Here is a 27,152-nt window from a genome sequence, read left to right as displayed (position 1 = left end):
GTCTCCTTTTGTTCTGAGTGAAATAAACTTTGAAAAAAGCTTGCCAAACTCTCTTGAATATCCTTTTCAGAGAGGGTTTTGGCACCTTTATATTTCTATCTTTAAATTAGATTTTTCTGTATATTTTTGAAGCCTATAAGCCAACCATCTTCCTGGTTTATCTGCATATTTTTAAAAAACTGTTTATTTTTTCTCATTTCTTCAGTTTCAATATGATCTGTCTTCAGTCTGAAGTTCTTAATTAATCTCCAAGTTTGCTTAGATTGACTTGCCTGGCGATGTTCTTCTAATTGTTGTAATTGATCTTGAATCTTTAAAACTTGTCTTTTTTTTCCTTTTCAGCAAAGTATTTTGTCTGATTAACATTCATGTAAGCTTTACTTGCACCTCAAATTGTAGAAATTTGCACATCAGGTGTTTGGTTAATTTGAAAAAATTCTTGTAGATTTGCTTCATACTTCTGTAATCTTTGCTTATCTTCAAGAATGTAACAATTCATCCTCCATCTTCTTATCCCTATTCTTTGGTAGTTTAATACCAATTCCAATGGATTATGATAAAAAAATATATTGGGTAATATTTCTATATTTGCCAATATTGGTAATAGTGACTTGGAGAGCCAATATTGATCAATCCTTGAATAATAATCATGTTGCTATGAAAAAAAAATATTTTTGTTTTTGTGGGTTTAGTTCTCTCTAAACATCAACCAATGACAGTTGAGAAAAATTCAATAATGTGATCTTTGGTAGCGTAGCGCCTTGTTTTTTCTGAGACTTATCAAGGGTTGGGGGGTCTGAGGACACATAGTGTGCTAGTAGCCATGTTTGGCACAGATGCTATTTGGGCTTCTTTTGTGATCTGAGCATCCATCGAAAGGGAGGCATCAAAGATTGAAAGGGAGACATCAAAGATATGGGTTTCCTATAAGCATATAATAGCAGATTGAAGTCTTTTTAGTTGGTTAAAAAATGTTCTCTTAACTGGAGCATTTAATCCATTAACATTGAACCAAAAATTCTTAATTTCTCCATAGACCTGATGCACCCTATTGTGTGGGTTGAGCTGGATTCTGCTGCTGAATTTGTGATGTTGGTATCTCTGCCTCCTGGGAGAGTTGGTCTGATAAGCCCTGTGCCTGCTGAAGTGTTTTGATGATTCTCCTTCTGTTGGCAATATAACAGGGCAACACGTATTTTCCAAGAATATCTGATCTCTTATTGTATTGGTGTCAAAAAATTGAATTGAGCTCTTTTACGCAGGGTATCAGTCGGAAGGTCTTGAAATATCCTTACTTCTTGTCCTAAGATTTTGAGTGGGACAGTACGATTCTTTTCCAAGGCAGAATCTCTTGTTGACTGTCAAAGCTTACTAATATACTGTAGCTTCCAAATTTGGTGGGTTGATACCTTTGAAGTATCTGCTCAGCTGCTGTACATTTTAAAACTTTCTGGATGGCTGAAGGAAGGTGGGACAGGCAAAAAGAGGCATTCATTGTAGTTTAGTTCCTCTCTAAATGCCCCAAGGGCACTTCTGAATCTTACTGAAGGAAACAGCCTAGAAGCACATCTTGTCACTCAAAGTTCACTTTGGTACCTGCTTTACTGTCCTTTTAGATGTCAGGTCAAAAGGTTTTTACCCAGGCTTTAAATTGAAGGACTTCTTGGGTTTTGTTCATGGAATACTTTGATCAGGTCTCTGGAAAGATGGCATATACATTTTCTAAATAAATAGTAAGCCCAGGAGGATGGCTTGACACCAGGTTAAAGAAGCAGAGTTATTTTTTGTTGATCAGACAATGAATACCCTTGCCTCTGAAGTCTGTTTCTGTTCCCATATAGAGCATATTTACATCCAGTCACACTTGAACTACCAGATGTCTCCAGCTGCAGCATTCTTGCCTTTTACAAAGAGAAGGCGAGTGAGATTTTTTAAAAGTTGTATTAGAAAAATAGTTGAATAATCATCAGTTTAAAAACATACATAAAAGGAAGACCACCATGATGTAGACATAATTTATGTCATATCATTACAAGGAATCCTACTGCTGCCAGGACTCCTGCCTGGGTCTTAAAACAACTCAGGCACATAAGGCCATGAATACTGCTTGACCATCTGTTCCATAGATTTTTGGGAAGGCTGATTGCAGCCAGCAGTCAGGGAGCTGCAATTGGTCAGCCGTTGCTTCCCATCCTTGAGGAACTCAATAAGCTACAGATTGAGCTCAAGACTGTTATCAGCCTATTTGGGTTCATCTTCATATAAATGAACCAAAAGAGCACCTCCTTGAAGAGGTGATAGAGGAATTTGTTATTGTTAGTTTTAAAAATGTCAACAGCTGTCAGACCATCTCTTAGTGCTTTATCACTCTACCTTGAATGCTGTAGTAACTTTCTTTACCTTAAGATCAAACAATGCATACTGTCAAGATAATTATCAAGGATAATCAGTTTCCTCTTCTTACCTTGAAAAATACTGTTGGCTAGAACTGAGTTTGCTGTGTCTATAGAAGTGTTATTACAACGAACACAGGTATATGCAAAAAAAAAACACCCTAGTTTCACATATATTACCTGAGCACAACAGGGTATGTGATTAACAAATGAATTTTTATTTCTGTTACTCAGAAACCATAGATTTCACATTTTAAGGGAGCAATCTCCACGGTGTAATCTATTGTGGACCAAAGAATGTAAAAAGTGTATGTGTGTGTTTCAGGAAGGAAAATGTACCAATGTACACATGCACATATCACTCTGTGCCCCTGAAGCTATGGACTGCATTCCTTCACTAGTTGATCGGTGGCAAGATTGGGTAAGAAGAAGAGCAAATCCACCACTCTGTATTTTGTAAGGTACTTCATGGAACCTGCCTGTCGACTAGTCTAATTGCCAGTTGCTTAACCATATATTATCATAGAATCATAGAGTTGGAAGGGGCCTTACAGGCCATCTAGTCCAACCCCCTGCTCAACGCAGGATCAGCCCTAAGCATAGGTTGCATTTTGTTAAGCATTATAACTCACAGGTATACCAAAACAGGGCCCTGAATTCTTCTTCCATGCAACAGCAGCAGCAAGACTGATCATTGTTTCCGGCTAGAAGCAGCAGCAGGCTCCTCACATGGATCTATGGAGTACAAAACTTAGAGAACTAGGTGTAGTGGCTCAACTAATGGATCTGGTCAACCACAGACCACAGGAAGATTTCCAAAAACTACTGGAACGAATATTTGAAATATCTGTAAACTGCTCCATTTCTGTAACTTTTCAGAACTAATTGCAAAAAAAAAATTTTAAAATTAATAATAGGTTGCATCTTATGGATCCTCTCTGCCAAAATGGAGCTTTCTACTGGGCCAAGGAAAGAAACTTTCAGAAGCAGAAGATTCCAAGTGCTGAAGAACAACCACTGTCCACCATGGCAGCTCAGGAGGGCAGTTAGTCTGGATTTTTCATAGGTAAACAAACACAACCTTCTTATCTAAGATGATGTTTAGGCACATACTCCTGGATTGCATATCATTCATGGAGCTGGATTTATGGAAACTGGGCCAGATGTTAAAGTGTTTCTCAGGACAACATCTCTATAGAGGCCAACTGGACTCTTTCTCTCCCTTTCTTCATTTTCATCATCATCATCATCAATTCTATCATATGGCATATGTAGTGTAACCAGGACCTGTTGACCAGACTGTTGCTGAATCATGATATTGAATCACATGACAACCTCTTAAAGTTTGTATGCCACATCCCCCCTTACAATTAACATTCTCACTTTCCATTTCAATGCACTAATAGGTCATTCAACTTTTCCTTCTTTTCATTCCTGTCAAACAAGACCATCTAAGTGAGTCCAAAATATTTACCTTCCCTCCCCGCCATTTCATTTGTTTTCTATGCCTTAGTAAAAGCTGTACTGGCAAACTGCTTTGATACTTTACTTCAATTCAACTAGTATGAGCTATGTGTGAGTTGCCTTGGATGTAGTAGGTGGACTTCTGGTCTGATTCAACAGGGCCTTACTTATGTTCACTGTGTGCAAACTGCATTGTCTCTAGTGGCTTTCACTGATGTGCATTGTAATGTAATAAATATGAGACATCAGTTACAGCCAGGGTTTGTGAAACCCTGGGGTTTCTTTAAGGCCCTGGAAGGGTTTCTTGAATGGGTGTGAGTTAATTTTTTATATATTTTATTGTGATATGACCATATATGGTCATGTTGCTCAGCCCCTCTCCCAAAATGGCCAATTATGGGCCTGGAGGCGGTGGGGAGGGGAGAGGCCCTGCATGGGCATATACACAGCTGTGCTTCCCAACTATATTCTGCATGATCGCACCATTTCTGGGGTTTCTCAAAGCCTGAAGAATGTTTCAGGGGGTTCTCAACAATTAAAAAGTTAAGAAAGGCTGAGTTAGAGCAAAGTCACCACAGTACTTTGGAATTCAACATTAATGACAGACCCTTATTTTCTTTTTGTTAAAGGGAAAAAAAGAGATTATTATCATCATCATCATCATCAGAGCCTCTTGTGGCGCAGAGTGGTAAGGCAGCAGACATGCAGTCTGAACCTCTGCCCCATGAGGCTGGGAGTTCAATCCCAGCAGCCGGTCAAGGTTGATTCAGCCTTCCATCCTTCCGAGGTCGGTAAACCCCCTTCTGGGGGGTAAACGGTAATGACTGGGGAAGGCACTGGCAAACCACCCTGTATTGAGTCTGTCATGAAAATGCTAGAGGGCGTCACCCCAAGGGTCAGACATGACCGGGTGCTTGCACAGGAGATACTTTTACCTTTACTTATTATTATTATTATTATTATTATTATTATTATTATTATTATTATTATTAAACGGTAATGACTGGGGAAGGCACTGGCAAACCACCCCGTATTGAGTCTGCCATGAAAACGCTAGAGGGCGTCACCCCAAGGGTCAGACATGACTCGGTGCTTGCACAGGGGATACCTTTACCTTTATTATTATTATTATTATTATTATTATTATTATTATTATTATTATTATTTGGATTTATAGCCCGCCATTCCCCTAAGGCTTGTGGTGGGTAACAGCATATAAAACCCCATAAAATCCCTAATACATAAAAACACCCTAACACACAATCATATCATTCAACCCAACAACGGTGACATTACCCAAGGAGGAGACCAGGGATCACTGCATGTGTAACCCTGAGAAGAGAAGAGAAGAGAAGAGAAGAGAAGAGAAGACAAGACAAGACAAGACAAGACAAGACAAGACAAGACAAGACAAGACAAGACAAGACAAGACAAGACAAGACAAGACAAGACAAGACAAGACAAGACCCACAGCTCTTCCGGGAGCTCATTCCACCTGGTTGAAGCCAGATGCGCCTCCCGGGGGCTGGGAATCACCAACAAGTTTGTCCCGCAGAGCGTAAGGCCCTGCGGGGGAGGCATAGGGCGTCAGGTGGTCCCTCAAATATGTGGGTCCCAGTCTGCAGAGGGCCTTAAAGGTTAGAACCAAAACCTTGAACCTGATCTGGCTAGCAATCGGTAGCCAATGCAGCTGCCTCAGCACAGGCTGGATGTGGGTACTCCAAGATGTTCCTGTGAGGACCCTAGCAGCTGCATTTTGCACCAGCTGTAATTTCTGGAGTGCGAGTTACAGAAATCTATTCTGGAGGTGACCATCGCATGGATCACTGTGGCCAGGTGATCAGGAAACAGGTAGGGTGCTAGTAGCTGAGCCTGGCAAAGATGGAAAAAAGCCTGGCCCGCTACCTTCTTCACCTGGGCCTCCAATGTTAATGAGACATCCAAGGTCACACCCAAATTCCTGGTTTGGGACGTGATGGTCACTTGCGTCCTGGCCAAGGTGGGTAGCTGCACTTCCTGAGTTGCTCCCTTCCCCCCAAACCACAAGACCTCCATCTTGGCAAGGTTGAGTTTCAGGCGGCTGTGCTCCAGCCATCCAGCCACGGCTTTCAAACATCTGGCAAATGGATGCAGGGAGGAATCCGGGTGGCCATCCATCAGGAAATATAGCGGGGTGTCATCAGCATACTGATGACAACCAAGCCATAGCTCCTGACCAGCTGGGCCAGAGGGCGCATAAAGATGTTGAAAAGCATGGGGAAGAGCACCGAGCCCTGTGGAACTCCACAAGGGAGCCCGAACGGACTTGATAACACGTCCCCCAACACCACCCTCTGGATCCGGTTTAAAAGGAAGGAGCATATCCAGCGTAATGCTGTACCCCTTATCCCTGTCCCGGCAAGGCGGCATGCTAGTAGCTCATGGTCGACCACATCAAATGCGGCCGACAAATCTAGTAGAACTAACACAGCAGAGCCACCTCGATCCAGCTGGCGACGGAGGTTGTCCATCAGGGTGACCAACACCATGTCTCCACCCTGTGGCCAGGACGGAAGCCAGACTGGTATGGATCAAGCGCTGAAATTTACCTCAGGAACACCAGGAGCTGGTCCGCTACGGCCCTTTCAACTACCTTTCCCAGGAATGCTAAATGCACAACTGGGTGGTAGCTGTCCGGGTCTCATGGATCCAGCAATGGTTTTTTGAGGGGCAGGCAGACTGCAGCCTCCTTTAGCAGGTCCGGAAACTCCCCCGATTTGAGGGAGTAGTTAACAGTGTCACAGAGCTGCTCTCCTACCCTTGGTCCCCCTCCCTTGAGGAGCCAGGAAGGGCAGGGATCCAGAGGACAAGTGGTCGCCTGCACCTGCCCCAGCAATCTGTCCACTTCAGTTATAGAGAACCGTCTGAAGTCATCAAACACCACATCCAAGGCTGGCCAACAGGCCTCTAGTTCATTTACTGTATCAAGCGTGACAGGGAGGTCACGGTGGAGCGACAAGACTTTATCCACAAAAAAGCTTGCTAATGCCTCGCAGCCGAGTTCCAATCTACTAATATTTTGGCGCCCATCCTCCAGGGCAGTCAAGGATCGAAGTATCCTAAACAATTGGACCGGGCGAAAGCTTGCGGACACAATTTCCGCAGCAAAAAACTCTCATTTTGCTGCTTTCACTGCCATCTCATATGCCCTCCAAGATAAAGTCCAAATTTCCAGGAAAGACGATGGAAAACCTTGTTGCAATAGTGCAATAGTGGCTACTGATCTATGAGACATCCTATGTGAAAAATAACAGTCTGAAAACAAATAGTAATCCCTAACATACTGCTAAGGCAGGAAGCCGTCAAAAGCTACATAGCTGCCCAAGTACGTTAGCCTGGCAGCGGTGCGGAATGCACCGGGCATTGTCTTCTTCATAGAATGGCACCTTAAGCAAGATGCAACATAAAGGCAGCACTTTTTCCACCCCTAATTAAATCATTTGCCATCTGCTCCATGCTGCACAGAAATTATGTTAGCCGGCAGGTTGCTTAATTTGTTTACTTCTAGCAATGGTAGTTCAAGTGTATCTGGCAGGTTTCCAGGTAAAATCAGAAACTGACTTAAATTTTGTATGAAAAGCTTTGTGACATCTATTACATCCATTATTAACAGGAATTCCTTGCTTTTACTCTCCAGTCTGTTTGTACCACCACTGTTTGTTTCTTTTCACTTACATTTCCCTGGGAAAAGGTGCCTGTTAAGTAACCTTATCAGCTATGCACTTGATCCAGGGCCAAATACTTGCTTCAAGTGCTTCATAGTCTTGTTCCTAGGGAAAATTCTGCAGCTATGTAAGGAAGAGAATGTCCACTCACAAAGATTCTCTTCTTTCTGCTTGAAACATATCAAATTCTGACTCGTCAAGTATTACCCTTACAGTTAAAGCCTTAGAGCTTGAGTCCAGTGGCACCTTTAAGACCAATACAAGTATAAGCTTTCATGTGCATGCACACTTCTTCCAATACAATGGGACAACATTTCCTTAGCCATTATATATAGGTAGAGAGAGGGTCTGCAGTCCTAACAACAATTTCCCAGGATTAAACCCCACAGGATAACATGGGATTTAGGATTGGTCCCATCTCTTAATCATCAGCTAAACAAAATTCACCAATAGGTATTATTCTATCAAGATCAATGAATATTGATAAATCAATGTTGTGACAAGTTAGCAGTAGTGTACACACAAACCTTATTTCCTGCTGCCTTCAGATTCTTATTCCATTTTGAGTTATGTTCAATGCAATTTCTACATCCAAGTAAGTAGATATGCTATTTCATACATTATTTTACATGATATAATTGGCTTCTTCATGTGAAAGAGGCAGATGATGAAAGGCATTTCCAGCAAGTGGTATTTACACCAGTTGACATGCAGCTTCGTATTCGGATAAAATGCAGTTTAATCTTGTTAACTCACACTCTGCTTTGTCAGTCATTCTTTTTACACACTCTAGTCAGAACGAGAAGAAATCTCTACTGTGGCATTTGCTACTGCAGCAGACTTAAGGCATTAACAAGTTGCACTGGGTTACATTTCAGACATACAGAAACATGATTTGTGTCTGTACCTGATTAGGAGACAGAGCGACAATTCTAACAAGTGCATATCCCAAACATCTGAAGAACAGTCATACTGGCAACAAGATTCCAGGTATACAATACAAATGTGCTGTTGTTGTTTTTTTTTTTGGGGGGGGGTGCCCCAAACTCTCAGATGTATGCTTTTTGTCCCAAAACATTCCATAATGTTTGGCTGGCTATTATACTTCAAACTTGTGAGGGTTTTTTTTTTTTTGGGGGGGGGGAGATAAGTCTTGCCTAAGAATGAATTATGGTACCTATAATGCTGTTGACATGGTCTTATGGGATGTGTCTGATGATGAAGGTTAAGGGATAGGGAGTTTGGCTTTTGCCTCTTTTTCTGCATCCCCAGCATCCCTTAGAAATGTTCAGAAGGATGAATTATTGTAGCAAGTGGAGACTCCCCAAAATACGATAGCTAGTTTGGTGTAGCAGATATGATGACGTTTGCATAATAAACTTTTTGAAAAAAATTGGAAAGAACTGAACTTCCTGTGTAGTGTTGAAGCTCACTGATGGCTGCAGGGAGGTCATTCGTATGCTAAACCAAATCTGTCATGCAGGGTCATTGTGAGGATAAAAGGGGATCACACTGCATACGCCACCTTAGGCTACTTGGAGAAAATCAAGTTAGAAACGAGGCAGAGCCAGATCTAAGGATGAGAGCAGCTGTTCGGAGGCAGCAGCCTAAATTTGTAGTGCACCACTCTTTCTCACACATTACCCTGCCCCGTAAACCATCCTCTGAGGAACAGTGGCTTCGATGCAACAGTTCACAAGCAGAAACATAGACCAGACATAGCTTAATTCCTTTTCTTGCTTATATTAGAATGCCCAGAACTTAATTGCCTGAGGTCTTGCACAGTGGAAAATGCAAGTTAGGATATAGTAAGCGTGTCAACACAAGCAGCCCTTTTCCTTAGAATGTATTTCCACTTGTATTTCCACTTTCCACATTTTGTGCTGGATCCAACCGAATAGTGAACAGTGGACTTGGACCAGAGAGATTTTAGAATTTTTGCTCACGTATTGAGAAAGTAACGAGGTCTCAACCAGAGGATCACTTCATGTGTATTTTTGTTGAAGAAGGCAGCAGGGAGAGGCAAAAGCAGAAAAAGACAAGGGTGACTTGTAGCCAGAAGAGTAGGTCAGGCAGTTGCCCAGACCTGTAAGCAAGAAAGGCATTGTGATGGGCAAGGGAGATAACTGGATCCGTCCTGTTCCACTGGCATAGTTAGCCTTCCCTGACGTTCTCTTTTGCCCAGAACTGACCAGCAGCACAGAGGATGAATCCTTGCCTTAGACTATCCAGCAGGCGTATTACTCAACTAAAAATTAAATTGAATGTGGACAATAGTCTTGCTGTCTAATCAGTTCCCTCCTTACAGAACAATGTTTCCTAACCGGGGTTGCTCATAACTCCAGGATTATTCCAGAGTCCCAGAGAGGTTGTGCTGGTTGGGGGATTTAATTTTAAAATATATATATTTAAGATTTTTGAAAAGACCTGGGGTAGTTTTGGCCTTATTTGGGCAGGGCAACCTGGAGGGGGTAGGAAGAGGAGGGGACCCAACTGTACCAACATTTGCTGGTTCAGGCTCCTCTGTCATGGTCAACCTGTTGTTGGTGTCTGGAGTCCAGTGCGGGGGGTCCTCTTGGGGTTGGGTGAGTGTGGTGGGGGATGTTTCATTTTTACTTTGGCTGGGTGGGTTGGACGGAGAAAGGGGGCCTACCTTGGCCTCAGGCCTGGCATAAGCCACTAGACCACTTCAGGGCTTAGGGGTAAGTGGGGACCAGGGCCTAGCTCCCATCTACTGATGCAGCCTGGCATTTTGATCCCAGTGGTGGGCAGAGCAGGACACTGATCTCAAGCCAGGTGAGTCCTCTTGTGGCTGGTTGTTTCATTTGGAAGGACAGAAAGGGGTGACATCTCACTTCCAGGTCATGGCACAGAGGTGTGGCCAGCTGACATCATTTCAGTGTTACCATGAAGTCTGCAAAAATTGTCAGAGGTTATTCCATAGTCAAAAGGTTGAAAAAGCCTGCTATAGAAACCTGATGGGGACATATTTAGTTCCAGTTTTGGACTCCAGTATAGACAATATGGACCAACCTTTGAATGGGATATGAAACGCCAAGATGGCAGCTGGGTAAACCTTTATAGAAGAAGGTGAAAGACCTCCCTCTTGCAATTCTAGCACTCAAAGATCTTACTCAAACTGCATAACTGTGAGTTGAAGTCCATTTACTTACTCCAGTGTACAAATCTTTCCCACATTTATGACCTTCTTGTTGATTGTTGAAGGTTTACAAGAGTTCTGGTTAACCTGGTTCAACTTTCTGCAAAAACCTTTCTACTGCAGTATTAGTCATGCAATCGGATGTAACGACCCTGAGGGTGATAAACAGGTCGTATGTGGAGAAAGTCTTGCTCTGGGGATAATGTCACATGTCATCCATTAGCAAGTTTCCATAGGGCAGGGACCTATACTCTTCTGAGCCAGAAAGGAGCTAGGAGTATGCCTGATCTGCTTTTATTTTTGGAATTACTCTGTGAAGGATATTAGTGTATGTGTGGGGCATATAAAAGAGGTGTCCATGCCAATGCCAATGAAAGGCATCCCATGCTCATTGCTGCTCTGGAGCAGAAATAACTGCATTTCTTGTCACCCACTAAAGCAAATACATTTGACTTGTGCACCATTTCTCAAAGATTGGACCTGATATGGACTGTTCTATGATTATGCCTCTGTTTAGCGTATCTATTGTGTTACAGACCACTGCAGTGATGGAAGCCATGTAACCCAGTTGTTTTTGTGTGTTTAGCTGACTAGTATCTGTTAGAAAGAAATGTATTCATAAGTGCCAACATAGTTTTTATTCTGGTGGGGACTGATGCATTCATTTTCTGAGAATTTAGTGAGGCCCCAATAAAGTCAATTGACTGAGCAGGAGAAATGAGGGATTTATCCTATTTTATTTATTCATTTATTAGATTTTATACTGCCCTTCCATATGGCTCAGGGCAAGACATTTTACCAAACTCGATGACTGGATGGTGTGTAGAGCCAATTTCCAGCTCATAAGTAGTCTATCTGGCGAGCCAATCATCTGGATAAGGGCACACTGTAGAACCTTAAATAAGCTATAGCTTCTGCCGTGCATTTGGTAAATATTCTAGGAGCAGTTGCAAGTCCAAACAGAGCACTGTGTACTCACAGGTGCTACCAAAACAGGTGCACCTCAAGTGATTCCTACTGTTCTCACGTATTGAGATGTGGAAGTACTCATTGTTTAAATCTAGTAAGACCAACCACACATGGATATTTAAAGGACTACAGGCAAAGCCCATCGCACCCAGGGAAGCAACAGGTGCTGGGATGCACACCTGCACTGTGGCCTTCCAGGGCTACATGGCAAAAGCTCCTGCCCACCTCTGGAGTCTTGAGGCCCCGCTTTCAAAACCTCAATGAACATTCCTGACCTGGAGGTCAACGACCTCCAGGTTCTCTCGGCCTCACCAGGTGTCTGTTGTGGGAAGAGGAAGGGAAGGTTATTAAAAGCCACTCTGAGAATCCTTTGGCAGTGAAAAGCAGAGTATAAACATCAACTCTTCTTCTACTAGGAACCTGCTACTGGAAAAGTGTGTCCCCCTTCCACATGTCCCCATGACATCATGGTGCTTGTATACTCTGTTTACAGTTTCCTCATCTTCTATGCCATTGGTCTCAAATTTGCTTTGTTGTGATGGTCTTGGACAGACTGCAGTAAGATCAAGGTAGTATCCATATGAATAGGGACAGTTTATATCTTCCCAGTCCCATCCACATCAGTATTATTTTCCCTACTGCAATTGCCTGTGAGGGTTTCCCCCAAAGTATATCCCAAAGGTTAGCCCTTCTCAGATTGCAAATTACAAACCTCACATGACTTACTCATAAGTAAACATTCCCAGGGCAGAGGCTTTTCATGGCTGCCCTGGGTCCCATAGGGCTGACAAGGGGCTGGTTCTGGGCTTTGAACAGCCCCCCCCCCCAAAAGGTGTGCAGAGGCTGCGCCAAGAGGTGGCTCACTCCCCCCCCCCCATGTACTCTGTGGTGAAAGAGGCCAGGGCAACTTACTAACAGCAGGGGATGCTCTGAGTCTGGCTCCTCTTCCACCCAGCAAACTTCTGAAACTGGCAGAAAGTTGGAGGCAGAAAGCTGATCCCTTATTAGCCTTTCCTAATTGAGAGCTCTGTCCTGATTAGGGATACACTACCAGGACGGGCCATTCCTGTCTGAGGGCCATCTCCTATCTCCTATTGAGGGAATATTTCCAGAGGGGGCAATCAGGTAGGGAGTGAGTTGTTTGCATGCAATTTGAATTGATTGGCCCACATTGGCAGAATGCTTTCTGCTAATTAGTGGCACCCCCCCAGGGAGGGCCAATCAGGTAGAGAGGAATTTGTCTGCATGCAAGTTGAACTGATTGGCCCTCGTTGGAAGAGTGCTCTCTATATTGGCAGCAACCTCCTCCCCCTAGGGAGGGCCAATCAGGTAAAGAGTGAGCTGTCAGACTTGAGATTTATTATGTTTAGTGAGTAGAGGCAAACCCCCTTGCACCCAGGGAATCAATGGGTGCTAGGATGCACATTTGCACTATGGCCTTCCTGGGGACTGGCTACATGTCAAAAGCTCCTGCCAACTGGAGTCTTGAGGCCCCACCTCTAAACCTCTAGGAACATTGGTCATCAAGCTCCAGGTCTTCTGGAATTGGAGGTCCTCTGCAGACTATAGACATCAGCTCTCCAAGAAAAAATGGCTGTTTTGGAGGGGGAACTCTGTAATGATGCCTCATCTCTAGGTTCCTGGAGATGAAAGGGCTTGCTTGGGAGGCGGGAACTCTCTGGCACTCTGCCTGAGAGAGGTTGCTGGATGCCAATCTCCTGTTGAGACCTGGGGATTGGCTGGAATTACAGGTCATTTCCAGGCAACAGAGATCAGTCTCCCTGGAGAAAAAGGCTATTTGAGAGGGGAAACTCTCTGGCTTTGGATCCTATGGACATGCAGGTATGCCAGGCTCCAGGTGGGGGGGAAAGAGAAATGCTGTGTGGCAGAAATTGCTAGTAACAATAAACATAAAATAATTTGTGGACTTGTCAGTTTATTCCTTCAATGAAAATATTTAATTGATAGCAAAATTTGCTTGAAGAACTGAAAACTTTTCAGTCTGTATGTTCTTCAGTTGAGTTCAATAGCAAAGTAAATCACTAATCACTAACAGTTGTATATTACAACTGGACATGAAAACGTTTGTATGCCGCATCCCCCTTGCAATTAACATTCTTATTTTATATTTCAATGCACTAATAGGTCATTCAATTATTCTTCCTTTTCATTCCTATATGGACCACCTCTCCAAAAAACCAATGGTCTGATTCTAATTGGGCCAATGGAGAACTTCTAGATTGTTGGTTCTGAGGGGACTGAAGGAGGTTCTTTCCCATTTGTTTCCCTGATTCTTGGGCTGGAATTGTTGGGTGTAACATGCCCTAAAGACTCACTAAATGATTGGAGGGGGTTGGTATCTATAGCCCTGTGCTTTGTAAGGTTTTGATTGAGAATGTATCTGCTTATATCTTTGTTTGAAAAGTGTAGAAGATGAATGAGTTATACCCAGGAATTATGCATTAACATGTTCTAATTCTATCCAAAAACACATTGGTTTGGTCATTGAAAAGGTCTCAACCTTCAATTTAGAGGTCCTCTACTTTTGCCCTTGCATCCAATGGCAAGACTGTAGAGTGTAGCCCACAATACCTCCGTATGATAATTGATCATCAGTCTGCTCGATGTCTTGCAGCAGAGAGCTGCTGTTTTCCTAAATTTTGCTCCTCTGCAATAAGGACTTTAGATACTTTCTGCTTATCCACCAGTAACAATTTCAGATGCTGTGACATTTCCCCGCACAATAATATTTGATAGCAGTCCATGACTGTTGTGAAATTAGAGATCCTCAGTCTCATAGCTCCTGAGTAGATCTTCCTAGTAGGTCTAGTCATCTACCCTCCTTTGTCAAGGGGAGATGAATGGCTCCCAGCTCTTCCCTTGGCTGTTAACTTCTGAGGGTGTCTGTATATAAAGTCTCAGTCTTCTTCCCTGATTCTGTAGAAGTTATCCAGCTTCTTCACTGGCAGTCTTCAAACAAAGGTTGGTTACACACTTTTCTTGGATGCTTTGGGCTGATCCTGTGTTGAGCAGGGGGTTGGACTAGATGGCCTGTGTGGCCCCTTCCAACTCTATGATTCTATGATTCTTTGTTGATGCTGGAGCCGAGGCTAATTTAGCAGAGGTAGCCAATGCTATGTCCTGAATCCAGTGCAGTGAAGGAAGAGCCACAAGGCCCAAGTAAGGAAGTGTACAGGACCTTTATTAAAGGGTTGGATGGTCAAGATTCCGATGCATTTGAACTCTAGAACTCCATTTGGATCAACTGCTCTGAATAAATCTTCAGATCCTACGTAAGCAAGGGAGCTGATGGGTCAGTCATGAGGTAGCATTGAAGTGTTCTCCTACTTCTGATATTTGGTAAACTATATCCTCTGTTGGAACCGCAGTGGGGGAGCCCTCTTTTAGGTCTTGCCTGGATCTCATTGGATCTTGTTTTGGTTGCCATGATTATACAGGGCCTGTAAAAATGGAGCTCTTCAGCCAGGTCTTTATTGGAGGACAGGGCGGGTAAGATCAAGGGTTCTTCCCCAAGTTGGGCCAGGTCATTGGTCCACTCCTCACTAGTCCTGAGGCAGGATGTTGTATGGGAGGAGGGAGGGAGGACTTTAGCCCCCAGGGATGCTGTAGCTTTATAGGCTGGTTTTATTGGGAGTTTTATTGGGGGGCCTTGTTACCCACCATGAGCTGCACACAGGAGTGGCGGGCTAAAAATCAAATAAGAAATAAAATAAAATATGGGGCTTGTAGGAATGCCTGTTATAGTGGTACCATGAAAATGAATGGACACCATGGATTTTGTTGAGATAGCCACTTATTTGGCGGTTGCATATCTTTTTCTTATCTTTTGTTGTGGGCGGGTCCTTTGAAGACCTCATTCTCTGAGGAAACTGCACTGTAAAACACTTTTCAATAGTGCAGGAATCATTGGATGAAAAAATGAGTTGACATCAAGCTTTGATGGGGAGACTTCAATTAGAATATCATCAGTGCTGAAGCTCGACTCCTAGGAGAGACTTTGTGGGTGTTTAACTCTATTTTTAGCATTTTTTGGAAGCCGTTCTGATGCAAACCTCAGGACAAAGGCATGAGATCGTGGCTTCAATAATGAGGATGTCTTTGTCAAAGTAACCAAATGGATCCTCACACCCTTGTCCATCAGGGTCCAGTGTCCAGTTTTCCCCATGTGAGTCTGGTGCACCCAGGCTTTTTCCAAAAGTGCAGTTTTAAGTTTTGCTGCTCTCCTCTCATGTGACTTTGGTGTCTATAAGCTATCCTACCGAATTGTAGATTGAAAATCTTCAGTATTGTTGTCCAATTCTTTAGGCTTCATAAAGCAATATACAGAAATAGATCTTCTCACCGTGCTAAGAACTGAGAGCAGATACACTTGCTCCACCTCTGTCACATGACCCTTTGGCTGGAAAAAGGGCCAGAGGAAGGAAGAGTACTCCAAAACCTAGAAGTTTCTTCAGAAAAGATTGGAAAGCTCTTCTCTGTGGCTGGCCTGCAATTATGCAGTTCCATGTGTGCCAGTATAGAAGCTATGAAGATGAACTACAATTTCATTTCACTGGAAATTATACCAAGTATGTGCACCTAGCCAACCTACCTCACAGGGACCGTTTATGCACTGGGAACTTCACTGCCCCAGCTCCCATGCAGGAGCACAAATCAGGGACAGATGAGGTGCACTGGGCCAAAAGCTCCCCTGTGTGGATGCAGGAAGAGGTGGGCCAACCTGCCACGACTAAAACTCCAGCCTGCATGAAACCTCCAGTGCATAAGCGGTCAGGGTGTCTGTTGTGGGGAGAGAAAGGGAAATGTTTGGTAAACTGCTTTGGGACTTGATCAGGTAGTGAAAAGTGGGGTATAAAAAACGTCTTCTCAAATGCATCCTGATTTTTTTCAATTCAAGAACTTCTCCCCATATTGCAACCTTCCAAAACTCAAAATTTGCCTGGTATTAGCCCACAGACTTCCAGTATCTTTAAAGAAACTCTTACAACTCATGGTTATATACACTGCTTTACAAACTGGTAGTGTCAGATATTGCATCTGAGAATTAACAAATTTGAAGCAGATTCAAGTGGGTAACCATGTTGGTCTGAAGCAGCAGAACAAAGTTTCCGTCTGATGGCATCAACAAAATTTTATTTAAGTTATAAGCTTTCATGTGCATTCACAATTCTTTAAAAGTTGCATATGAATTTTATATACCTTGAATAAAACTTTGTCTGTCTTAATGCCATTGGACTCATATTTGAAGCAGTCCTTCATAGTATTTAAAACGTAAGACAGACACATCAACTCTATATCTTAAAAAAAGAAATACTCCACATTACAGACAAGTTAATTTTCTTTTAACCCTTTTTATTTAGAGATATATTCTTGGTAAGGAGATATACCATGAGGAAAGCAATTTCACTGGCTGTGAGGTATGTATATTCTCCACCAAAATACTCCTCACATCTCAACTGCTTTTATAACTTTATTTACACGCAAAACAATATCAATGCATTTCCTTGGCTTAACTACAGTATTAGTCACCCTACATGAATAAAATGAAACAATACTTGCATACAGAACCAGTTTTCAAAAAGGAATTTGCTTAATTGTTGAAAAGTGACATTTCACTTTTGTTAACAGCCAATATTCATCGTGATCAAGACACCTGCACCATATTTTTCCATCCTCACAGCACATTTATTTCAATAATTCTGTAAATAGGTCCTTAGCATGAGCATAGTGTTACAGTTTTCATACATATAATTACATCCAAAACAAGTTCTAAAATTTGAATTGTAAACATTCTCTTTATATGTAGAAATTTTTCTATTTGTGTCCAATGGGGTTATGAGTTCTTTAAGCAACTGTAAAATAAAAAGTGCTGGCTGAGCCTTGTAGTACATTTCTATAGTCTATAGTATAAACTAAAAGAGGAGGCAAAAGCAAATCATCTCTTTAAGCAAAGCATCAACAGAAAGAGACTTAACAAAACAAAGTCTTGCATTAAAGAAAACGTGAGTTTGTGTTGCAACAGAAGGATATATGCTGTTACAGCTGACAAAGTTGGAGGTAGCATGGATGCACCATTTTATTGTCAGTGAGAAATGCAAGTGAAGTAAAGAATATTTCCTTACCACAAATAGTTTCCAGTACTATATACATCATTTTTAGAAATTTGTTTAACAAGTTTCCCTCCACTTTTAGTACAAAAGAGTCTTGTGTGATTAAAAAACACGTACACAGCTAGATAGAATAGTACTAATTGCCCTATTTGAATGGAACAGTCTTTTGAACTATGAAGTACATGATATTTAATGCCCTAAATTGAATAAGTTGCATTAGCATTTCTTGGTATTGTACAAAACACTACATACATACAAACAAAATATAATATTTTACTAAGCGAGGGGATTTTTCTTTAATAAACAGAGCACTGATTTCGGTAACACTGTAAAGAACGTTTTCATTTAATAAAACCAGTCTTAAGTACCCATGTGCAACAATTTAAAAATGGCTGCTTACATGTAATGGGCTTGTATCAATAGTGAACACAGTAATTGACAAAAAACTTAGTAAACTTTAAAAACACATCTGCCACCCTATATAAAATATAAAGACTACTTACGGTAATTGTTTTAAGTACTCAACTGTTTGGATGTTAATTGCCGTTCTTTGCCCCATTATCCTGCTCCAGGTTTTATAAACAGATAATTTATTTTAACTTTAAAAAAACTAACAAAAGTATTTCAAATATACATCCAATGCAAATGTAAAGTGTTTCCATGTCCTATGAAGCTGCTTCAGCCATCAGGATAGAAAATGAAGTTTCAGTCATTGAGGCAGGTTTTTTAAGCAGTGATGTGACTTCCACCATGCCAGCCCCAGTCCGAGGAAGATTTGCATTGACAATGTGGCGCTGCAGGTGCTTTATCCAATCTTCTTGTACAGATAAGGGACCTCGAAACACAAGACCACAAAACCTGTGCAATATTTAAAGGCATCCAGATAAGGCGCATTAGTATAATGATTGGTGACTTAACAAAATAACTATATGAAAAGTCCGTATCGTTGCTTAAATGTAAACAGGCTTTCTGGCTATGTATCCAACAATTGTTCATGTAATTTCAAACATTTGGAGCTATACAGAAGAGAAAGCTATACACCAAAAATTATACATCACATTTTACATCATATAATAAGTAGATAATTCCTGGTGGTACCTTGCATGCTCTCTTCCCAAAACCCTCTTTCTTTGTTTATCTTCTATATCTAGCATATGAAACTAACATTTAAACCAGATGAAACAGATGCTAATAGTGAGTGTCCTACAGATTAGGGATTTTCCTGGAATGATGATTGATTTCAGATATTTGGGTACAGCTGCGTCTACAGGTTGTTTTCCCCATTGAACATAAGGGAAAGTCTTCCATAGCATGAGTCTTATTTATGTACACAATATGTCCCTAACCACCTAAACATGACCTCCATTTAGGAGGTATAGATCATATGGCCATGCACACTTTCACCCTAGCAAGGTGGGAAACAAGAGACCCAGTCTTCCATGGTTTGAACTACCTGTGGAATTGAGTGAACATATCCTAATGATCTTTTTCACTATCTATCAACTACACAGAGTGCTTTTCCTGAAAGCTAGAACATAACAACTCAAGAATGGCCACCTATGTGGTGCTGTATTTTAGAAGTATTCAAAAGCTTCAGCTTTGCATCTAATAGCAAGGGAAGGAGGGTTTATAAGACGCTCCCTGGACTTCAGGACACAAGTGCTGGCTTCCACCAAGCAGAGTTATCATCAGGTTTTGCCAAAAGCCAACTTTCCAGATGATTTTTAGACATTCCAAAATCTTATTTAGAAGCATCTCAGCTGAGAGCCATCTGTTGTGTTTTCATAAGGGGAAAAGATTATTCAAAAGAGATCAAACACTTCAAGGCTTTTTTTACATAGGTTAAAACCGTATTAAAACAGAGTCCTCAATTTTTATTAATCCTGCCATCTAAGGCTCACATATATATAGATGTAACTAATGAAACAAAAACAACTTCAACCAACAATTTCAGTTTACCCATTAAATTAAAATCCTTTATATACCTGCATCGTAGTATGTAAACTTCATCAGCACCATGAGGTAATGGCAGAATTTTTTTCTTGCTCCCAGATCTTGATCTTGATTTTTTTTGCTTACAATCTATGGCTAGTAAGAGAAAAAGGTTTACATAGATATATGTATACATAAATAAAGAATGCTTAGTCATTTTGTCCTGATTTCCACTCCTAACCCACCCTCATATTATGTTGGAGATCCTTTGTTCCTACCATATCTGAATACCATATTCAGTTATCAAAGTATTCAGACTATCTGCATGCACAAACTCTTATGTCTGATTCCTACAGTCCAAACTTTGTACTACAATGTATAATTTGCTGAACAAGGTATATCTTCAGAATATTATACTAGAATTGATCATACAAATCACATGTTAATGAATTTTGAATTGTAACAGCAATGTCAAGGTAACACATTCTATTCATCCGACTGTAAGATACAAAGATCAATGATTAAATGTAAACTAAGTTTTAACAAGAGCTAGTTTTGAGTCCAGTAGTACTGTAGAGATATCTGACTAAGGAAGCTTTGATTCTTGGAAAAGTTATACTCCGAAGACCTTGTTGATCTCTAAGGTGCAACTGGACTTGAATCTAGATTTTGTACTGCAGACCAGCATGGTCCCCCTCCCCCCGAAACGAAGTTTTAACAAAATTTCACAGCTGTCATTTCTCTTCTGAAACATTTAATAATTCTATATTACAAAGAAGTCGCATAACAAAAAAGTGTGCCTTATTTGGTTCCTAATAAAATTAGACCCCAACAACAGGAAATCAGACTCCAATCACAGAATATTTAGTAAAAGTGGCATTTCACATTTTCCACCCAACAAAAACCAAACACACACAAGAAAACCAAGATGGCAATACACAGTAGTTAAAATTCTAACTTCCAGATAAATATTAATATAAACCCCATTTCCCCAAGGGGGAAAATGTCAAAAATTGCATAAAGTCAAATGATCTCAGCACTCTATTATCTATGGCTTCCGCTACTAAGGCATTTACTGGTCAAAGGGATAGCAGGAAAAGAGGGAGAACAGCCTTCAGTTTCTAACTGATCTCTAGGCCTAATATTCACACCCACCACACTGAAAATAAAACAGGAAACTTGTGGACCAAAATAACATTTCAAGATCTTAATGGCAATTATTGTTCCAGACTCAGACATTAAAAAATCAGAATTAAAAAACCTTACACTGATGCTGTCACTTTATATAGGCATGATTAGAGCCAAGTGTTTCACACCATCTTTTTATTTGTTTACTTTTTTCTTTACTATTTAATTTCTAGCTCACCACTGTTGCAAGCTGGCTTGCGGCAGGGAACAAAGTTCTATATTACAGGGATGGGGGGATGGTATATAGAGAAGCAGAAATTAAGGTTATGTATTTTCAAAATACTGAACACTGGCATCTGAGAGCAAATTTCCTCATTAAAAAAAACAACCAGCAACATATTGCATTGTTAGACCAATTCCAATTCCCAACCACAAGAAACCACATTTTGTACTTTAGGATACTAGAGGAATGATTGATTTGATTGGTTTCTTAGACTTATAGGCTATAGGAGGGCTATAAACTAGACTGAAAAAATGCTAAAGGTCCCTTCTATCTAAACAGAAGAAACAAGAACTCTCAGTGTTATGAGTTAGTCACAGCTCTTAAGACTAGATTTCCTAAGACAACCACAAGCAAGATTTGTATCCTCTTTCCAAATTCCCATCATAATTACAGGACTCTTACCATAGGTAAATGCAATCAGGTGTTTGAAACAACATCAGCCTTAATTCAGGTGCCCCTGCCTTCTGATTAGGTGTATGGCAATCTGGGAGAGGGCCTTTACAGTCATAGTACCAAGACTCTGGAATTCTCTCCCTATGGAATCTGGTTTGTCCTCTTCTGTTGCCATCTTCCACCAGCAGGTGAACTTTTTTGTTTGTTTCATGTTCCCTCAGTGACCACCTTCCTGCCAATGTTTTAATTGTTGTTTTCATGTTTTTAATACATGTATGTTCAGATTCAGACTCAGACACCTTTACTGGCATACAAAATCACAATCCAAAGAAAACAAATATCGAGAATAGATTAAACAAAGCTATATTTCCACGTTAACAAAAAGTGGTTATTTATTTAAACCACTGTTCCCAAGAGCATCCCTGGCAAGCTTAATAGGATCCTTTTCTGAAAGCATTGGTTTAATGATAAGGGACTTAGAATTGTCTTTGGAATGTAAATCCATCAAATAAGACTGAATTAGAGCTCGTTGGGAGAGGAATGGTTGGAGGCTCCAAAATAATACGCATTAGTATGTCTGGGACCTGACAGCCATGTAGACAGAGATTTCAGAGGCAGGTATTTGGTAAAATCTTCCCCAGGACACTCTTGAGGAAAAGGAGTTAACTCTTGCAAGAAGGAAGGCCCTCCTAGCTAAGTGGGAATCCAGCTGGTATAAATATGCTGGATATAAAGAATTATATTTAGATGGAATGTCCCAGAACTGACGGAAGCAGGTATTACATGGGGTGGAAAACAGTATTTGCATTTCAATATCCTCAAGCCTAGAGCTTCTTGTGGCGCAAGGTGGTAAGGCAGCTGACATGCTGTCTGAAGCTCTGACCATGAGGCTGGGAGTTCGATCTCAATAGCCGGCTCAAGGTTGACTTAGCCTTCCATCCTTCCGAGGTCGATAAAATGGGTACCCAGCTTGCTGGGGGGTAAATGGTAATGACCGCGAAAGGGAATGGCAAACCACCCTGTATTGAGTCTGCCAAGAAAACGCTAGGGGGCGTCACCCCAAGGATCAGACATTACTCGGTGCTTGCCCAGGGGATACCTTTACCTTTTTATCCTCAAGCCTATGCAAAGTTTCCTTGAATATATCCTTTTCATTCAGTCTCTGAAGCTACACAATGTCTAGCCAAATATTTTTCAGTTTAGGTAAAACTATTGTGTCAACTGGAAATATACGAGTCACTCAGTAGGTCACAGCTTCCAGGGTTGGCTGAGAAGTGGGTTCTTAGTCAAGATTTAAAGGTCAATAACAAAACTTTTAAGGCCAAGTGTTGCTGACCTAATTCAGTAAGAATGGTTCTGTTAGCAATACTTTTGGGTATCTTGAGTAAAGATCTTAAAAACATGGAATGGAGAGACTCAAGTTCCAGATTGGAATGCCATATAGTATTTATGGAATGAATTTCATGGAGTAAAGTTTTAATGCAGCCAGAATGTTTTTGTTCCCCTTTTGATGGTAGAATTTGGTTATCAGGTCTAGAGCTGTTTCAAGCAGTCTGCTTTCTGTGATAGATCCATTTGTTGTTAAAGGACAGGTTGAGGCCAAGGTATTTGAAATGGTACACTTGATCAAATACAGTGTCCATCAATCTTCCATGAATATTTATACTGGGTTTTTGCAAAAACAACCTTGATTTCCAGTTGGTTGATGTGACAGTAATCGATGAAACCAGGATACCGTTGAAGACCAATACATGACCTTGACATGATGATGGTGTCATTTGCAAGTAACAGCAGAAGAATGGGCCTTTTCCCCAAAATGGGAGTGATGGCCTCTTATAGTCTGCAGGAAGCTGGGAAAATCATTTAAATATAGATTAAACAATTGGGGAGCCAAAATGCATCCGTTTTACCCTGATGTTAATGGGAATTGTTCCTATTAGGTTATTACCAGTTGCTAGTTTAATCTGACAATTATTGCCTAGATGTAGATCTTGTAAGACAAATAAAAGGCGGGGATCAATCTGTAGTTCTGCAAATTTGTCCCAGATTTTATCACTGGTGATGGAATTGAAGGCCATCTTAAAATTTATAAATGCCACAAAAGTCTACCACCCCTTAGTCAGGAGTACTTCGTGCTAAGGAAAGCTAATATGGCACAGTGATCTATTGTGGTATTTCCTTTTCTAAATCCAATCTGTTCAGGACCAATGATTTTTTGGGAGGATACCCAAGTGGTAAGTTTTGAGGCCAGCAATTTGCATAGAGTTTACCTAAAATTGAAAGTAAACTAATGAATCAGTAATTTGCTGGGAGATCTAGCTTACTTTTTTTAATTGATTGGCCAGATAATGTTGTTTAGCCAAGATTCTGGTAGTTAGCCAGCATGGTTTATCAGAGTGAACAATTTCACTAAGAGAGGGTCCACCAATTGACATGTATTAAATGTTTGTCTGGAATACTGTCTAGACCTGTAGCTTTATGGTGTTCTTTAACCTTCTCAGTTTCTACTGAGGAAGATTGGAACAGTGGTCTAAGCGGCTGTGGAGTGGCTGCAGGGGAAAGGATTTAAAGATCCTTGAAAAGTGGTTGACCCAATCAGAAGAAGATACAGGACACTGAGAACATTTCTTAGGGATTAATGCTCTAACTAAGGCTTTCCAAAAGAGAGGACTATTTGTTGAATTTAATGCTAAGAAAAGAGAGTCCCATCTCTTTTAAAAGAAATACACGGTTTTTGCTTAAGAATAGACTGATATTCTCTCTTTCGGATGTAACTGAGTTGGAATTGATTTGTTGAGTTAAAAACTTCCCTCAGGGTTCTTTTAAGATGAAGGTAGTCCAAATCAAACCAAGAGGAAGAAATGTCCAGTACAAGATTTCCCAAATTGGGACAAGGAATCAATTAATAGTTCGAAGAAACAAATCGGCAAGGGGTTTGGGAAAGGACCACGGATAAATTCTGTCATTTTTAAAATTAAAGGAGAGTTGAAATATTTAGTAATCTTTTCAGAAGACCAAACTATCATAATGGAAAATTTAAAAGATGGTATGCTAGTTAAAACAGAATCCAGGGAAAGAGATGGAGCTGTGAACTTTAGGGAGACCATTGGGGGCATGTAACTGCTATCAACCTGCAAACCAATCTTAACGCTGGAAATCATATCAAAAAGCTCAGGAGATATATAAACATAATAACACTATTGCCTTATGAAGAAAAGTGAATAAAGTGATTGGATTCTGCAGAAAATGCGTTCAAAATTTTTAGTCTATAATTTTGATACAGTTGGACAAAGAAATTGGAGGCCATATTGAACTTAGAATCTTTAATAGGGCACAGATCTTCAATAGAATTGGTAAACAGGAAGGGCTACAAAACTTCCTAGTTACCCCAAAAGGGGCATTAAAATCTCCCACCAACATACACTTCACATCAGGATAATAGGGTAATTCTGGATACTTCCCGTTCTATTGGAGGCCCAGGTCATAAGAGTAGCCCACATGGGATTTTACCGTTTTCGGCAGGCGAAGCTACTAGCATCCCATCTTCCCCTAGACTGCCTAACCACAGTAGTCCATGCAAAGGTTACCTCTAGGCTGGATTTATGTAACTCGCTCTATGCGGGCCTACCCTTGTCCTTGACCTGGAAACTCCAGCTGGTGCAGAATGCAGCTGCTAAGGTCCTCACAGGTACACCCTGGAAGGCCCATATCCAGCCTATGCTGAGGCAGCTGCATTGGTTGCCAATCCTGGCCCAGATCAGTTACAAGGTTTTGGTGTTGACCTTTAAGGCCATCTGCGGTTTGAGCCTTGCCTATCTGAGGAACCGCTTGTCTCCTTATGCCCCCGCAGGACACTTTGCTCTGCAGGTGCTAATCTACTGGAGGTCCCTGGCCCTAAAGAAGCATGCCTGGCGATGAGCTGGGCCAGAGCCTTTTCGGTCCTGAACCTGACCTGGTGGAATGAGCTCCTGGGAGAGCTGAGGGCCTCTATGGAGCTATCAGAGTTCCACAGGGCCTGCAAAACGGAGCTCTTACGTCAGGTCTTTGGTTGAGGTCAGAGTCAAGAACAATGGGGGATGCTTCTCACGCTATGTGGTAACGTGCAGTTACCCCTTCCTGGGGGGTGCACAGCTGCAGGGAATGGGAGGAAAGGACTATACCACCAATCTTGTTTTATCTTCTTTTCAGCTATGCTCTGTTGTTCTGTTATGTGATAGGGTTTTTATCATGTTTTATTGGGGGGGGGGGTTATATTGTACTCCACCACTAGTCTCCAGAGAGTGGAGGGCTAAAAATATAAGAAATAAATCAATAAAATAACCCCTATTCAAAGAGAAATGAAAATAGCTCCTCCCAATAAAGTTTTCTATTAGATATTTGTGCACAGGGGGAATACAAATATTAACGAAAATGATATTGGGAATGCATCTTAATAACATCGTTTCAGCAATCTCTTGTGCAGAACCAAAGCTAGATATTCTCTTACTAGGAAACAAAGGCCAGCTCTATTTCATTTCCAACTATCAGATTTAGAAACAGGAAGGCGAAATACTAAGGAGGGTAGGTTCCTTGATGGCCCAAGCTTCTTGCAAGCAAAACAAATAAAAATCCTCTATGAATGAATAAAAACCCAAATCTCCTGTTTCTCTGGCCCAGCCTGCTATATTTGACAAAAGAATATGGATTCTTGAGAAGGGTCCAGATAGTCAATTTTGGATCACTGGGAAAACTGGAATTGAAAAAACAGTCTTTAGTTGAACAGGGTCATCCCTTGGAACATTCTGGAGAAGACAGGAAGATAAATTCACAAGCAACACAGTCCCATCATTATCTGGTAGATTAAGGGGTTGAAGGTCTTCTTGGATGTTGAATACTGGAACTTCTTGAGTGAGGATGTTTTTAAGACTTTCGAGTTTCTTCAAAGCTTTTGATGTCTAAGCTCTATTTTATTGCTTCAGCATGCTCCATAGTGAGGCATTTGGCTTTATGATGTCTACTAGGTGACTTTTAGGAGATGTAGATGTGGATTACATGTGAATCGAGATCACAGTCCTCCCAGCTATTTGGACAATAAGATGGAGTCATTGTATATTCCAATTTTTCCTTTGGTATACTTTCGGGTAACGCCTGGAGCACTTTGTGTGATTCCCACACCTACTGGATTCGTTTGGAAAGGCTCTGGGTTTCTTACAATTAACACCAACTAATGAGCAAAAAGAAGATTCTAAAGAGGGCAAAGAGGCAAAGGAAGTTGCTCTGGCCTCTTGAATTACACAGGATAAAGCCATATTTATATATTGCAGTCAGCTCACTATCTTTTGTAGTTGTTTGAATGGTAGACTTCTGAGCTGATGACAACTTGGGCTTTAATCTTGAGTATACCTGGGGACAGGTTTCATGTTCTTTTCTATGGGAAGAGGTGTTGGAAAAAAGCTTAGAGTTCAATGTCCATCCCAAAAGCAAGTTTTTGCTGGAACCTCTGGTAGAAGTATGATGGTCCCTTAACTTACAAAGAGGATGGCACATAATATCAACAAAAACTCTAGTAGGGAATATTTGAAATTTCCTAATGACAAACCATCTACTCAGGAGGAG

The 27,152-nt window shown here is 41.2% G+C and overlaps 1 protein-coding gene across 10 annotated transcripts in view; it reads right to left on the bottom strand.

Moving 5' to 3' along the window:
• Window positions 1-17,048: 17,048 nt before the first annotated feature.
• ZNF644 (zinc finger protein 644) overlaps window positions 17,049-27,152 on the bottom strand; it is a 57,753-nt gene continuing 47,649 nt past the window's right edge. For all 10 annotated transcript variants that reach the window (XM_077333053.1, XM_077333057.1, XM_077333052.1 and 7 more), the window contains 2 exons: window positions 19,807-19,909; window positions 17,049-18,679 (listed from right to left, as the gene is read on the bottom strand). In XM_077333053.1, the coding sequence (XP_077189168.1) occupies window positions 18,487-18,679; window positions 19,807-19,909 (296 nt within the window). In that variant the 3' untranslated portion in view covers window positions 17,049-18,486. The remainder of the gene's footprint in view (window positions 18,680-19,806; window positions 19,910-27,152) is intronic.

Source organism: Paroedura picta, chromosome 4 (assembly GCF_049243985.1).
Source record: "Paroedura picta isolate Pp20150507F chromosome 4, Ppicta_v3.0, whole genome shotgun sequence".
Lineage (NCBI taxonomy): Eukaryota > Metazoa > Chordata > Lepidosauria > Squamata > Gekkonidae > Paroedura > Paroedura picta.
The sequence above is the reverse complement of the archived record's forward strand: the minus strand, read 5'-3'. Positions and strand labels throughout refer to the sequence as shown.